At 49.0% G+C, this 12,642-nt stretch overlaps 4 protein-coding genes across 4 annotated transcripts; 2 read left to right on the forward strand and 2 right to left on the reverse strand.

The window, feature by feature from the left end:
* Positions 1-2,669: 2,669 nt before the first annotated feature.
* On the reverse strand, positions 2,670-3,032 carry DFJ58DRAFT_846664 (uncharacterized protein; the record flags this gene model as incomplete). Its single annotated transcript, XM_041393338.1, has 2 exons — positions 2,670-2,813; positions 2,865-3,032. 2 exons carry the CDS (start codon positions 3,030-3,032, stop codon positions 2,670-2,672), a joined length of 312 nt encoding a protein of 103 aa, XP_041237365.1.
* Positions 3,033-3,248: 216 nt separating this feature from the next.
* DFJ58DRAFT_157670 (heterokaryon incompatibility protein-domain-containing protein) lies at positions 3,249-5,748 on the reverse strand. The gene has a single exon (XM_041378942.1). It carries the CDS (start codon positions 5,633-5,635, stop codon positions 3,377-3,379), a length of 2,259 nt encoding a protein of 752 aa, XP_041237366.1. The 5' UTR covers positions 5,636-5,748; the 3' UTR covers positions 3,249-3,376.
* Positions 5,749-5,957: 209 nt separating this feature from the next.
* Positions 5,958-8,468, forward strand: DFJ58DRAFT_817052 (TLD-domain-containing protein). The gene is made up of 8 exons (XM_041391776.1): positions 5,958-6,111; positions 6,174-6,202; positions 6,320-6,377; positions 6,432-6,882; positions 6,980-7,633; positions 7,688-7,932; positions 7,987-8,121; positions 8,191-8,468. Exons 4-8 carry the CDS (start codon positions 6,451-6,453, stop codon positions 8,363-8,365), a joined length of 1,641 nt encoding a protein of 546 aa, XP_041237367.1. The 5' UTR covers positions 5,958-6,111; positions 6,174-6,202; positions 6,320-6,377; positions 6,432-6,450; the 3' UTR covers positions 8,366-8,468.
* Positions 8,469-10,329: 1,861 nt separating this feature from the next.
* Positions 10,330-12,270, forward strand: DFJ58DRAFT_734609 (MFS general substrate transporter; the record flags this gene model as incomplete). Its single annotated transcript, XM_041386518.1, has 10 exons — positions 10,330-10,512; positions 10,572-10,591; positions 10,640-10,846; positions 10,900-10,986; positions 11,041-11,085; positions 11,141-11,230; positions 11,284-11,664; positions 11,713-11,829; positions 11,885-12,025; positions 12,084-12,270. 10 exons carry the CDS (start codon positions 10,330-10,332, stop codon positions 12,268-12,270), a joined length of 1,458 nt encoding a protein of 485 aa, XP_041237368.1.
* Between the last annotated feature and the right edge of the window lie 372 nt (positions 12,271-12,642).

Genomic DNA, 12,642 nt, shown 5'->3' on the forward strand with positions numbered 1-12,642 from the left:
ACGAAGCCGTGAGCATCATGAAAGAATCACCCCGTTACACCCGGCTCAACTCCATCGATCACACGGCTCCGTCCAAGAAATTCGCAACAAAATCGCAGACCTACCAAGAAAGCACGGGACGCTACTCTTTCAACTACGCACCGGTCACATCGCCCTCAACAAACATCTCCACCGCATAGCTAGAGCGCCGTCAGCGACATGCCAGGAATGCCATGCCCACGAAGAAACTGTCCACCACATCCTGTTAGTATGCCCCAAATTCGCCAGACAACGCAACGCACTCAGCATGGAAGTAGGACCGCGCCAGCTCCACATCAAACTATCTAAGCGAAAGCAAAGGAATCAGAGCGACACTCAAATACATCGCGCGCACAAGAAGAATGGAACAGGCTTTCGGAGACGTCACCCCCCCAGAGGAGAAAGAATGAGGAAGAAGGAAAGAGGGAGCAGCTAGAGAAGAGGAGAAGCGCACGCAAAATGTAACACAATATTCCAACGCCTTGAGACGGCGTCACTGTCCCTGCTCATGCACGGACCATTGATTAGCACCGACACACCAGAGTCACGATATATTTTAGCAACGTACGATATTGTAGGTAGTGTCCACCATAGGGCCCCGCCCCACAGGACAATAAACAAGGATCCAAAAAAAAAAAAAAAAAAAAAGCGCATATAATCACTCATTCGACTCAATGCTCCTGTAACTGGCTCAAAACGTGAATGAACCGCTAATGGGTCTCGTGCCACACAAGCATAGCCACAGTATATCTGCGTGGCTACGCGTGGAAATGGCATGTCCTATTTTCACTGGGGCTCAGCGCTCAAGTGCTCAGGTCTCATGGTGATGCAGACGGCAAGGAATTAGCCAGCAGAAAAGGACCCACCGCGAGGACGGGGGGACCATAGATTGGGAGGCCAAACAGCTTCAAACTCGCTCCAAGTAATGCATATCGTACAATGCTTATACAACGGGAGGTACATAAATGGGATGGGTGAGCAAAATATGTGTGTTATCGAGACAAGTGATTCGAAGTGAGAATCGACAATGAGAAAGTAAACATATATGGCGTACCTAGCGAGACGAGTTTTGGGTGAGAAGAAGGCAAAGGGACCATTCTCACCGAGTCTCGCATAGATCATTGACTCCACTAAAGGAGGTGGTGACGAGGATTGCGTGAGACACAATCATCATGCCGCGCGACGCACGGGGACGTCAGCGCTTGCCTTCAGCCACAGGTGGCAAGGGACAGGCACCTCGGCAAAGAGGATATACGGGAAGACATGGGAAGACCCAGGAACGAGTCTACGCTCGTCCGATTACCCAGCAAAATAGTTAAATCGATAATTTGCCCTATTTCGTGATTAGATAAGATATATACACCGCAGACTGTAGAGATACGAGTGTCTTCCCATAACCTATTAAGAAAATCATAAGTCTTCTTCCTATCTATAGTGAGTCGAAATGACATGCATGCTTGATACGAGTAGCTCTGCTGATACCGTATTTTCATTGTTCTGTACTATATATTGCTATCCAAATCATTCTAATCTGTCCAGTTCTCTGATGCACCTGGTCACCAGCGCTTTGCGCGTGATGAATCAAATGTAGCGCCGCTGAGGGCATCAACCTGCTTGGATGTCGTGAAAGACGACTATCTTGCGAGCGCCCACCCTTGGCACCACTTCAAAGAGGTTCACATGGTCTCTGAGCCTGGTTTCTTTGTTATGGGAAACGTACCAGGCTGAAGGGCCAGCCTCTACAAAAGGGTCTCCCCTCAGTTCTAAAATAGGATCCTGGCCTTGGGAGGATGGATGTTTAGCTTAGGCTCCCGCGGAAGCTCTTGTAGTCTACTAGCTGTGCTCTCTTGTACTACCACTGCAGATTCCAGACTCGGAAGCTCTCATATGAGTCATATCTACACCCTCAATTCCCTCGGCATGCAACGCTATCCCCCACAGCCCTCGTTCACTGCCATACACGGCGCTGCACTGTACGTCACCCTCCACCTGCAGCTGTTCAAGTCCGTCCGAGTCGGTGTCAAGCCTCCTCATTGTATACTATAGCTAGCATCAATGGCACTTCTGTTCCATCTATGGTGTTTGAGCTTACTGAGCTTCTTATGTTTTTTAGACTGGCGCATGCTTCTTCTTGATCAATGGCCTTCGGACAATTCTTTTGGACTGGTGCATTCCCCTTCTCGATCAACAGCGTTTTAGCTTCAGACAGCTTTGGAGCAGTTTCATCAATATTCAAACCTTGTTTCTGGTCTTTTCATGTCCTCATGTCTCATGATCCTCGCAACAACAATTTTATTTAGCTTTGAACGGTTTTTTTTTCGGGCGATTTCGTTGGTGTTCTCGTCTCCTTGTGAGCTTTGCAAGCATCTCCGTCATTTACAAGCAAGATGAAAAATGAGATACAATGAAAGGTATACACAAAGCTGCTCGATGATCGGGTAAACGTGTAGATGAGTACTTCAATGAAGCGACAGGCGGAAAGGATGAATAACTAACCCCGCTACCACGGCCCAGTCCAGAGAGGGTTGAGCGAGAACTGAGAACTGAACCTTGAACGTATCAAGGTGCCAAGCTCCATAATCATGATCGTGAACCACATTATGCATGTCAGACTTCAGTGAATGATGTTGTGCTGTCAGCGAAGAGACTCGCTAATATACTCCACTGGGCTTTAATTTAGTGTATCGTGGGAATGAGACCCGGAGGCAGTGAATGACGGTTGAGCTGGACGTGGCATACACGTGTGCTGTAAGATATTGCACAAGCGTGGGGTGGGGAGTGGCGTCAACAATGTCCTAGAGAGTCACGAGTGAAAGCAGGCAAGAGAAAACATGAACGAGACGCACCCGAATTTTGTACTGGTCAGATAGGTCATCATCTGGCATTTGGAGATGAGGGGCGGACGGCTCACAGAAAAGTGCAATGCCGAGGACGTCAATGTTCTTAACCTTGAAGCCGGCAGCTTCAACTTTGGGGACGACCCAGCCAAGGGAGCAGAGTCGCGCGACGCGCATGATGTTCAAATGCTGACGCACCTACAAAACGCGCGGTCAAGTCGAAGCTGTATATTGATGGCATCAAATATGCATGAAATTGATTCATATAAACCTGGAACACGAAGATGCTTCTGGTTTGAGCAGGGAAGAATCACGGAGAGATCACGGAGAGAGGATGGATGTTTTACATGTGATATGTGTATGTTGAACAGACACTGACACATGACATGCTGCTTATGTGAGCGTAGATGGTGAAATAAAATATTCATTTCATGTCGACAATCATGACGGGAGCCGTAAACGGTCCTCAAATCCTATGATGCTCTGTGTGGCGTTCAGTCTGCATTCGAGCAACTTCACTGTTATCCCAGTAAAACAACATTTTGCTCCGGAGTCGCGTTCGGCCAAGCATGTTCAAATATAACCCCCACCCCAACCCGCTCCATCCGCTGCTCACCCTGCATCTTCTGCACGGCCATCACATACAACATGCATCCGAGATATCGTTTCCCCAATGTATCCTCATCATACAACCCTCCGACATCGTCTGTGCGAGACAGAACAATAAATTCACATGAAGTCGGTGAATGGGTGGAAGACGGAAGGATGACACGCCCTACTAACGTCGATGATCGAGGAATGTCGGATAGTATGGAATATGTGACGTAGTTCGCCTCGGGGTCAGCACCGACGACATCGTCCGCTTTCGTAACGTTGAAACGAGCTGAACGAGTCCTGAATACTAGCGTCCCAGGCCGCAGGGGCGCATTCTCTGTGATCAGAGTTTGTGCGTCGATATCGCCTTTCGGAATGACGTATGGACTGGAATTTGCTTCTTCAACAGATCTTGCCATCCGACCAGTACGTCGAACATCCAGGGGAACAAGCTGACCATTATCATCCACAATATACCACTTTTCCACCAGTGACTGGGTTATCCACGGAGAAACGCCCCCATTCTGTGCATCAACGAACAAGCTTACTTCGCTGTATTGGACAGCACCCCGCCACGCAGCCCACGACCAGGACGGCCACGGCGTCATATTTCCATCCCCAGGGATGCGCCGCATACAGGATGTATTAGCCGTTGGCTGCCACACTAACGCGAGTTCCAGGTCAATGAGGGGCATCCCGAACCGGAACGCTTGATCAGGGTAACCACCAGCCAACTTAAACCCCTTGGTCATAGCATTGATGAGCGCCGTAACAGCGTTCACGATGTCGGACTCCATGGTAAGCTTGCGTTGCGTATACTTTCCAATGATGCTCATATAGTGCACCATATATATATGGTCCGTCCACTGCGGTGGGGCACGCACGGACGTGAACCCACCTGCACCGCCGTACTTCAGGGGGTGTGAATCCCAGGGGATGTTGATGCGCTCTGCGATGACATCTTCGCTCCATACATCCTCTCCGCATTCAAAGTGCACGTGATAGGGTGTCAAGAAGATGCGGCGGCGCGAGAGCATGAGTTCTTGATATGTCCAGCCACGTGTGTCCCATGCGGAACTTGCTATGGCCTCACGGGGGAGGACCAGGGGGACGGCGAGGTGAAGGCCTTGGATTTTAGCTATTTGTTGTTTGGGATCCCTAGTCCCTGGGCGGATGCCCGGGAGAGGATCATGCGCGGAAGTGCCGCCCGCAGCGAAGATTGTGAACGCGGAGCTGCCGTAGATAAGCTCCATTACGCCGATTTGCACTGCCTTGTCCTTAGGGTCATCTTGCACGATACACAACGCGTCAATCCACAGGTATCGCTCGCCGAGCTGACGGACGAGTTGAATGGTGTCTAAGATCGTGCCTGGCAGCACTGATATGTCAAGGCCGCCTTGTGCTCTGCGCCGCTTGAGATTTGCCCGTGTCGTCCAATACTCTTCTCCCGTACCTCCCCATAGGTAGCTAAGAGCGACAAAACGGCAAGAGGGCGGAGCGTGAACCACAGCCATTCGAGTTACATCCACGACTCTTACGCTCTTCGGAAGAACATCTCCAGCGTCCCTCCACCATACTCTTTCACATAGCTCTCCATGTTCGTGTTCACAGATGTGGATCCATCTCTTCAACAGGGTGATATCAACATTCTGACCAACTCTCCTGCCATGAAGTTCTTCCGTCCTGCCAACCCTGAAAGCGTCTTCTCCCAGGAGCTGAATATCCAGCAAGAAGTTTGACTGCGCGGCGGCTATAGCGGCTGTAACATCCCGAGGTTTTTCAGACTGGATATACAGCCGATGACAGATATCCCTGAATACAGGAGAGACATAATCAGGAATGCGTGGATACCCGCACTCCCTCGCATACAGCGCACAGGTAATATCAGCAATGTCGATACCAGGCAGCTTATCCAAGTGCCACGCACGGCGGATGACAATAGCTACGAGGTTGCACAGTCCGCATTGGTTAGATTTGTCGAGGATGTCTGTGAGATGACCGAGGGGGATTGCGTGTTCTTTTTGGACGCCGTCATGTAAGATTGTGTGGAGATTGAGGGATGAGCATGTTGAGCAGAGGGGAGCGTCGTTTTCTGGTGGGATTTCTGGGGTATGATTGCTTAGAATAGGATGCAAGCTAGGGTTTTCCGTGCGGGTCTTTCGTCGGCGCCTGTGCAAGCAGAACATTGGAAGACTGAGTCCTAGTAAGGGGACGCTGCCTGTGCCTGTATTGTTATCATTCGATGATATAAATGTCTTCGCCAAGAGAAGTTACCCTGGATCCTCGAGGCAGACGCCACTCTCAGCGCACCGTCCATGCTCGTACATAGTACCTTCGGTAGCGTTTTAGCTAGAGATTAGTGGCCTTCCACAGGTAGTACTTGTATAGATCAATATTTGAAGAAAGTCATTACTTACATCACTATTAGGAGATTCGTAGCCTGCAAAGCCATAATGCGTGTCGCAGTTACTGCGGGCTTGTGCCGAAGATGATGGCCGTAGCCAAGCGGTGGCTGTGACGTATTCTCAACTTCGACGTGCTCTTCATTCTCTTTGAAAGTCCTTGTAAGCATCGCCTGTGCTTCACTGAGAGTAAAGAAACCTGAGGAGTTCACGATCTCAGCGCTCAGCGCTCAGCACATACGCATTACACTTGTACTTCTGTGAGTGCACAAAGGGCTTCGTTCATCCAACGCAATGCAACTCATGAAATGTACATGCACAGAGCTCAGTCTTGTCATATTTACTGAGCAGGTCAGTCTACTGTAGCTTTCATACAATCAGCGCGGTCATCAGCCTTAGAAGAGCATCCCCTCGGTCCCATCTGCTTCCTATAACATCAGTTTTCACTAATTACATCATGTCCATCAGGCCCTGCTGCAGCTTCAAAGCTCATAGCTATCTTGCACCTCATGTTATAAACTTCCATGTATGTCGACCATTCTCGTTGAATATAAATACTGAGACAGAACGCGATTCTCAGAACACCATCATATAACAAAATGACGATGACATCCCAACCACTTATCCCCCTACCCTCTCATGATCATACACGGCGACCCTCCCAAAGGCCAATTGCACAACCCCGACCAATTTCTCCACGCATAAACCCACTCGACGCAGCTGAGATCGACCGTTTTGCCACGTTGTTCTCCCCCGCAACGCCCCCAGCAACACCAATACCTGTCGTTCGCGATCAGCCCCCAACAACTCGCCCGCAGCAAACCAGAAATCGCGCGCCCAGTGTAGATTCCGATTTCGGTGCCTTCGTATCGGTGCCTGCTACTCAGGACCCGCTTTCATTTGACTTTCCAGTGATCGAACCTGTTGCCTTGAAGTCTCGAGGACCTGCCATCACTGGGAACGCAAGCTTGCACTACTTTGATCAGTTCACCTCCAGCGCGAAAACAGCTTCTGAGCAGAATAGACGGGTTGTCCTTGATGAGCTGCTGGAGCATGAAGATGATCCTTTGTATTTTCTTCGATCGCACAGTCAACCTCCATTATCCCCCCTATTGGAAACTCAACCAGACACCGGCTCAAACTAGTATCGATACACAATCACCGCCTTCGATACCACAAACTGGGATCTTAATTGACGCAGATATCAACCCTCCTTCTCCTCCCCCACACAAATTGCCTGTGCTCACTACGAGCATAAGCTCTCATTCTCCCGTGAATATACGTGCACCTCTTCCTCCCCGCCTCAGCGCAGCGGCCTCCCCCCCATCAGCACACATTCCTTCTACATCAACCTCGTTGCCATTCCCCTCTTCCACAGCCACGCCTCCAACACATGCCACGTTATCCCGTCTTTCCTCCACTTGGGTCTCAGCGTTCCTGCCATCTGCTCGATCTAGACAATCCACGGGATCTTCTACGTCAACCTTGGTAAATTCGGCGCCTAGTATCGTTCCTCACTCAACGTACATGCATGTACCGCATCAGACATCTGGCATCACGAGTGGCACCCCTTTCGGCACTCACCCTTATATTCCACCATCTGGTGCCCCTGGTTTCGCAGGCGATCGGACCTGGGACAAGGGCTTCTCAGACGCACTCCAGGACGAGGAAATGAGTGAAGTAAAGGGCGTATTGGGAAAGGGGAAGAAGACGCATGTTCTGAATCTTGTTGGAAGGAGAGAGGGCACGACAGTGGTGCTGAGCGAGACCATCGCAAATCTCGTCCGTAATCTTTTGTTTAGTGCGTGTAGCCGGTACTCACCCATACTCTTCCAGATTCGTCCCCACCTTCCAGCGCTCACTCGTCTTCCACGAACATGGACTCTGCTGTACTCGCTTGACCAGCACGGTATCTCGTTGAATACGCTGTATTCCAGATGTGAACCCAAGTTGCCGTCAACGCCCGGTGCCACAAAAGGGGCTCTTGTTGTAGTGAAAGATGCGAGAGATGCGATTTTTGGCGTTTGGATGGGGGATGGGTTGTGGTTGGAAAGAGGAGGGTACTACGGGAGTGGCGAGTCGTGAGTTCCCTCGCCTCGCCCTCTGAGTCGTCGGAGCTCATTTTCTCTGGCCAGCTTCCTTTGGAGATACCAACGTCCTTCAAGCAAAGAGGACGAGCCAGAAGAGGGGACGCTTGATGTGTACAAATGGACAGGGAGGAATGATTACGTTGCGCTCTGTGAGCCCGGGTTCATATCTTTTGGTGGCGGGTGAGTGTTCTTTCCCTGTTCATTTTCAGTATTCCTCTTAATCAATGACTAACTCGCTTTGATGCGCAGAGATGGACACTACGGTCTTTACCTTGATGCCTCCCTCCTCGACGGATCTTCCGCACCATGCCCTACATTTGATAACCCTGTTCTATGTTCTCGTGTGGATGCTGGCGGCATTGGCATTAAAAAGGATGTGAGCTTTGAGTGTGTAGGACTGGAGGTGTGGGGTGTAGGACCTTAATTACTGTCGTTTTGTGAGTTGATGGCTGAAATTGATATTCTCTTATTTCATCTGCGTTCGAAGGCAAATACCATAGTTTTTCTATTAGTTGATCTCTTTCTGTCGCTGATAGAGGACGAAGCATGCACGCTAAGTACAGCACAACGAAATCTACACCGTTCTCGCAGGAGTCCTTAATCTGAATCCTGATGCGCTTTCGAACCTTCCCACCCGATGTGATACTTCACGGAACCTAATCCCGCCGGATCCTTCCACAGGTGACAGTTGTATCGTTTGTTGCCCTACTAGACCATTGGATATTTTCTGATGAACAGTTTCATCAAACGCATGACATCTACAAGTTGTCGCGTAATATGATCATTCTGGCGGACTAATCTGAAATGTATCAGTTGCAGGGAAAACAATAAACGTGGATGAGATCTAGAGCTCATTGACTCATGACTTCCCGCCCGTGTTTGTTGAATTCCGATCGTTAGCACCGGCGAGGTTGGTCGACACGCTAGAAGCGCCGTCCGTCGTGGAGGAATTTTCAATCCACCATGAGACCGGCAGATTTGAACGCCTTGGACCAATTGCACATCACTGGAAGCGTATCCTTATCTGACAGCTCAGTAGGCATATGTCGGGTGTCATCGAGTTTCCTGTATTCTGATAAATCTTCAGCAGCAAGACGCTGTAGGGCACTGGAGCGGAATACTGCCTCACTACTACTTCAATTGGACGACGAGCAGGAAAGGATTCCTGGCAACTTGAAACTCCGCTACAAACACGCACGAGTCGGTTCATCGATATCTCCAATTGCAATTGGTCGACCGGTCAATGGTCAGTAAATATTTTTCAGTGTCACAGGGGACATATTGCGGTGAGAGTAAGCACTTGTATATGCATACGCTTACCAGGTGCTAAATTGAATTAAAAGAATACTATCCCAGAGCCTCATGTCACTGCTGTTCCGAACAACTTGAACCTCTCTGGGATCAGTGACAACAGTCCAGACAAGTTCCACAAGTTGCCGGGTTTGGCGGCGTGCTATCGTGCAATTATGTCAGCCATTCATGCATCCTGAATTTCTGAAAGACCTTTTGTCGATTTCCAATGTGAGTGACCGCTCTTCCGAATCGAAATTCGATTCCCACTGATGCCCTACATAACGCACGTATAGCGGCATAGCCAGCGGCTCGGTAGCTATTATGTCCACTTAGCACTACCGTGGCACTACGTCATGCGGACGCGAATCTTTGCTGTCAACATGGTCTATAAGTACGAATTTGCGACATATTGTGTTGCTGTGCATTGATGCTTTATCTGTTTCCTCACTATAGCAAACTCTGCTTCTTTCATGGCCTAAAGAGGTGTCCTTGTCAGAAATAAAGAATCTAACTCATAGGATGTGGCAGCATCAATAATATTGAACTCGGAGGCGTTCAACCTTGGGGCTGACACATTCTTGGTCTGTACAACTCCAAACGAGCCAAAAGCAACCAGGCTTTTTCAGCAAATATCAGCAAATACCCACGGCACTGTGATACATATATTTGACGGTCAGCCAGATCATCAATTGCGGGGTTCGGCACGAACACTTAGTAGTCTTCAAGAGCTCCAGCAACCCTGCGTGACGTATGTAGGTGACCGTTTCATTCCTAGCTAGCCCTAACTCAATTAGAAATATCTCCATCAAACAAAATGGTTGGTCATTGAGTATACTACAACTCTACGAGACGAAATCTAACTGGACCGTGTGGGCAGGACATGACTGTTATTTACCGACTCTCCCCGAACACAGTCACGGTAGTCCGGTATTCCGCGTGCGCTCCTAGGGCGCGAGTGTTTTTGTACCGCTTCCGCTACTTTCCAAAGAATAACTGATCAATCGATATGAAATTGGTCTGCGTATCGTAATATATAAGGCACACTGAACCACTGAGGTGATCCCTCAGACCCACCGTCTTCACTACCCCCCAACTATGGCACCCGACCATTCTGACATTGTGTCGATCTCGCCCTCAAAGGAGCATGTCGAGTGCAAAAAACTCGATCTCGACGTAGAATTCGGTGGTACAGAGGCACGAAACAAGCTGGAGCGCAAATTTTTGTGGAAACTGGACCTGTACATGTCGATGCTGGTTCTCATGAGTATCCTCAATCTTGTGAGTAACCTCGCGTCAAGGTGTCTGATCTATGTATGTATATCTCATTATTGTACTAGATAGATCGAAACACCGCTAGGTATGCCCTTGTCATGAATCGCTGATGTATCGTTCACAATGGATAAAGTGCAGCACGCTTACGAGGGCTCGTCACCGACCTTCATCTCGAGGGTCAACAGTTTGCGACGTTGTTGTCTATTTTCTATGTCGGATACATTATCACGCAGATCCCCTCCAACATGTTTCTCAATCACACTGGAAAGCCGTCGCTTTATCTGCCTGCTTGTATGGCGATCTGGGGAGTCATAACAGCGCTGACTGGGAATATTACAAAGTATGACCGATCAATGATGTCTGACCGATGACTGACCATAGTCCTCATAATAGTTTCGTCGGAGCACTCCTAACGCGATTCTTCCTCGGTTTCGTGGAAGCAGCATTTTTCCCCGGCGCCGTGTTCTTGATTTCGAAGTGGTTCGTCGACTATTGAGTATGTTGTAAGCGGATGCACTCAAATGCAATTTGCAGGTACAAGAGAGGCGAAATTGGCTCCAGATTGGCTATCCTCTATTGGTAAGGGCGCCACTATGCTGGTGGACATATCTGTTCATTGGCGGCACCGTTGCAGCGGAAACATGATCAGCAACGCCTTCGGAGCTCTCATTGCATCAGGTATTCTTGCTGATATGGACGGCGTCCGCGCGAAAGCCGCATGGAGGTGATTCAATCAAGCTGATTTGTCGAGGGACCCTGTTGAATTTCATTTATAAGGTGGCTTTTCTACATCGAAGGAGCTCTGACTGTTTTCGTTGCGATAATGGTTGTCTTTATTTTGCCGGATTTTCCGATGACGACAAAGTGGCTTACTGATGATGAACGCCGGCTTGCATTGAAGCGTATGGAGGAGGACGCTGGTGTAGGGGACCAGACAGAAACTGAGAACGGTGGCTTCGGTTACGGCCTTTTCCTCGCTATCACCGACTGGAAGGTGTGGTGGTTCGCAATACTAGCGGTTGCTCAGGTTGTAGCGATGTCCTTCATTGTCTACTTTCCTACTCTTACTACGACGCTTGGGTACAACCCAACTGCATCGCTGCTCCTCGTTGCGCCTCCTTGGGTATATGCTGTCATTTTCATATTCGTGTGGGCCAGGTAAGCTGGGATATCGAACGATCTAGAAACTGATGAAGAACTCCTCAGGCACTCTGATAAAACACAAGAGAGGTTCTTCCACATGAGTATTTCGAACCTCATTGGCATAATTGGGTCACTTATTTCAATATGTACCATGAACACTGCGGCCCGATACCTATCTTTGTAGGCACATGACCTTAATTTCGGACGTCTCGCTGATAGTGACTGCCCTTAACAGATTCTTCGTGGCGCAGTCCTGTTCGGCACATGTCTTGATGATCACATGGAACAATAACACATTTGCCCGACCGCCGTCAAAGCGCGCAGTGTGTGTTTCACTCATCAATGCATTTCAGCAACTTGGCAACATTTCAGGGTCGTGAGTGGTTTCATCGATCGATGTGATGGTAGAAATTCATTAACGAAATCGATGGCAGGTACGTCTGGCCAAGCAATTGGGGCCCTACCTATCGATACTCTTATGTCATTGTGATCGCCTGTAACGCTACTGTGATTATGATGACTTGGATTCTCAGACAGCATCTGAAGACGTTGAACAAGAAGCTAGAGAAAGAAGAGCAGAAGCAAGGGATCAAAGAAAAGGGATTCCGCTACGTTCTGTGAACGATGGCACAGTGATCTACGAGTTCTCGATCTTACAAACGACGTTCACGTAATAACAGGTGACGTTTATCTTTATTCGTGCTAGACGTATTTTACGATATCTCGAACTCAACATGAATTTTAGGGATTTTCTCCCCAAGTGTCGCCTTTGAGGAATTTATTATCTTTGTACACAAAAATACAAATGGTCAGAATAAGTCATGTGTGCATTCTGCCTCGTGGTTAACGACCATCAGTGCACACGCACCGAATGAAATGCTAATCAATCAACTAGGGAGTACATGAGGTGTAGTGGACGTCGCGAGATAATGCCTGAACAGACATGAATGTCGATACCAGTTGCGTTCTGTGGGAGCCTACGGATCCGTTGAA

Source organism: Suillus subalutaceus, assembly GCF_016647625.1.
Source record: "Suillus subalutaceus strain FC151 chromosome Unknown DFJ58scaffold_182, whole genome shotgun sequence".
Taxonomy (NCBI): Eukaryota; Fungi; Basidiomycota; class Agaricomycetes; order Boletales; family Suillaceae; genus Suillus; species Suillus subalutaceus.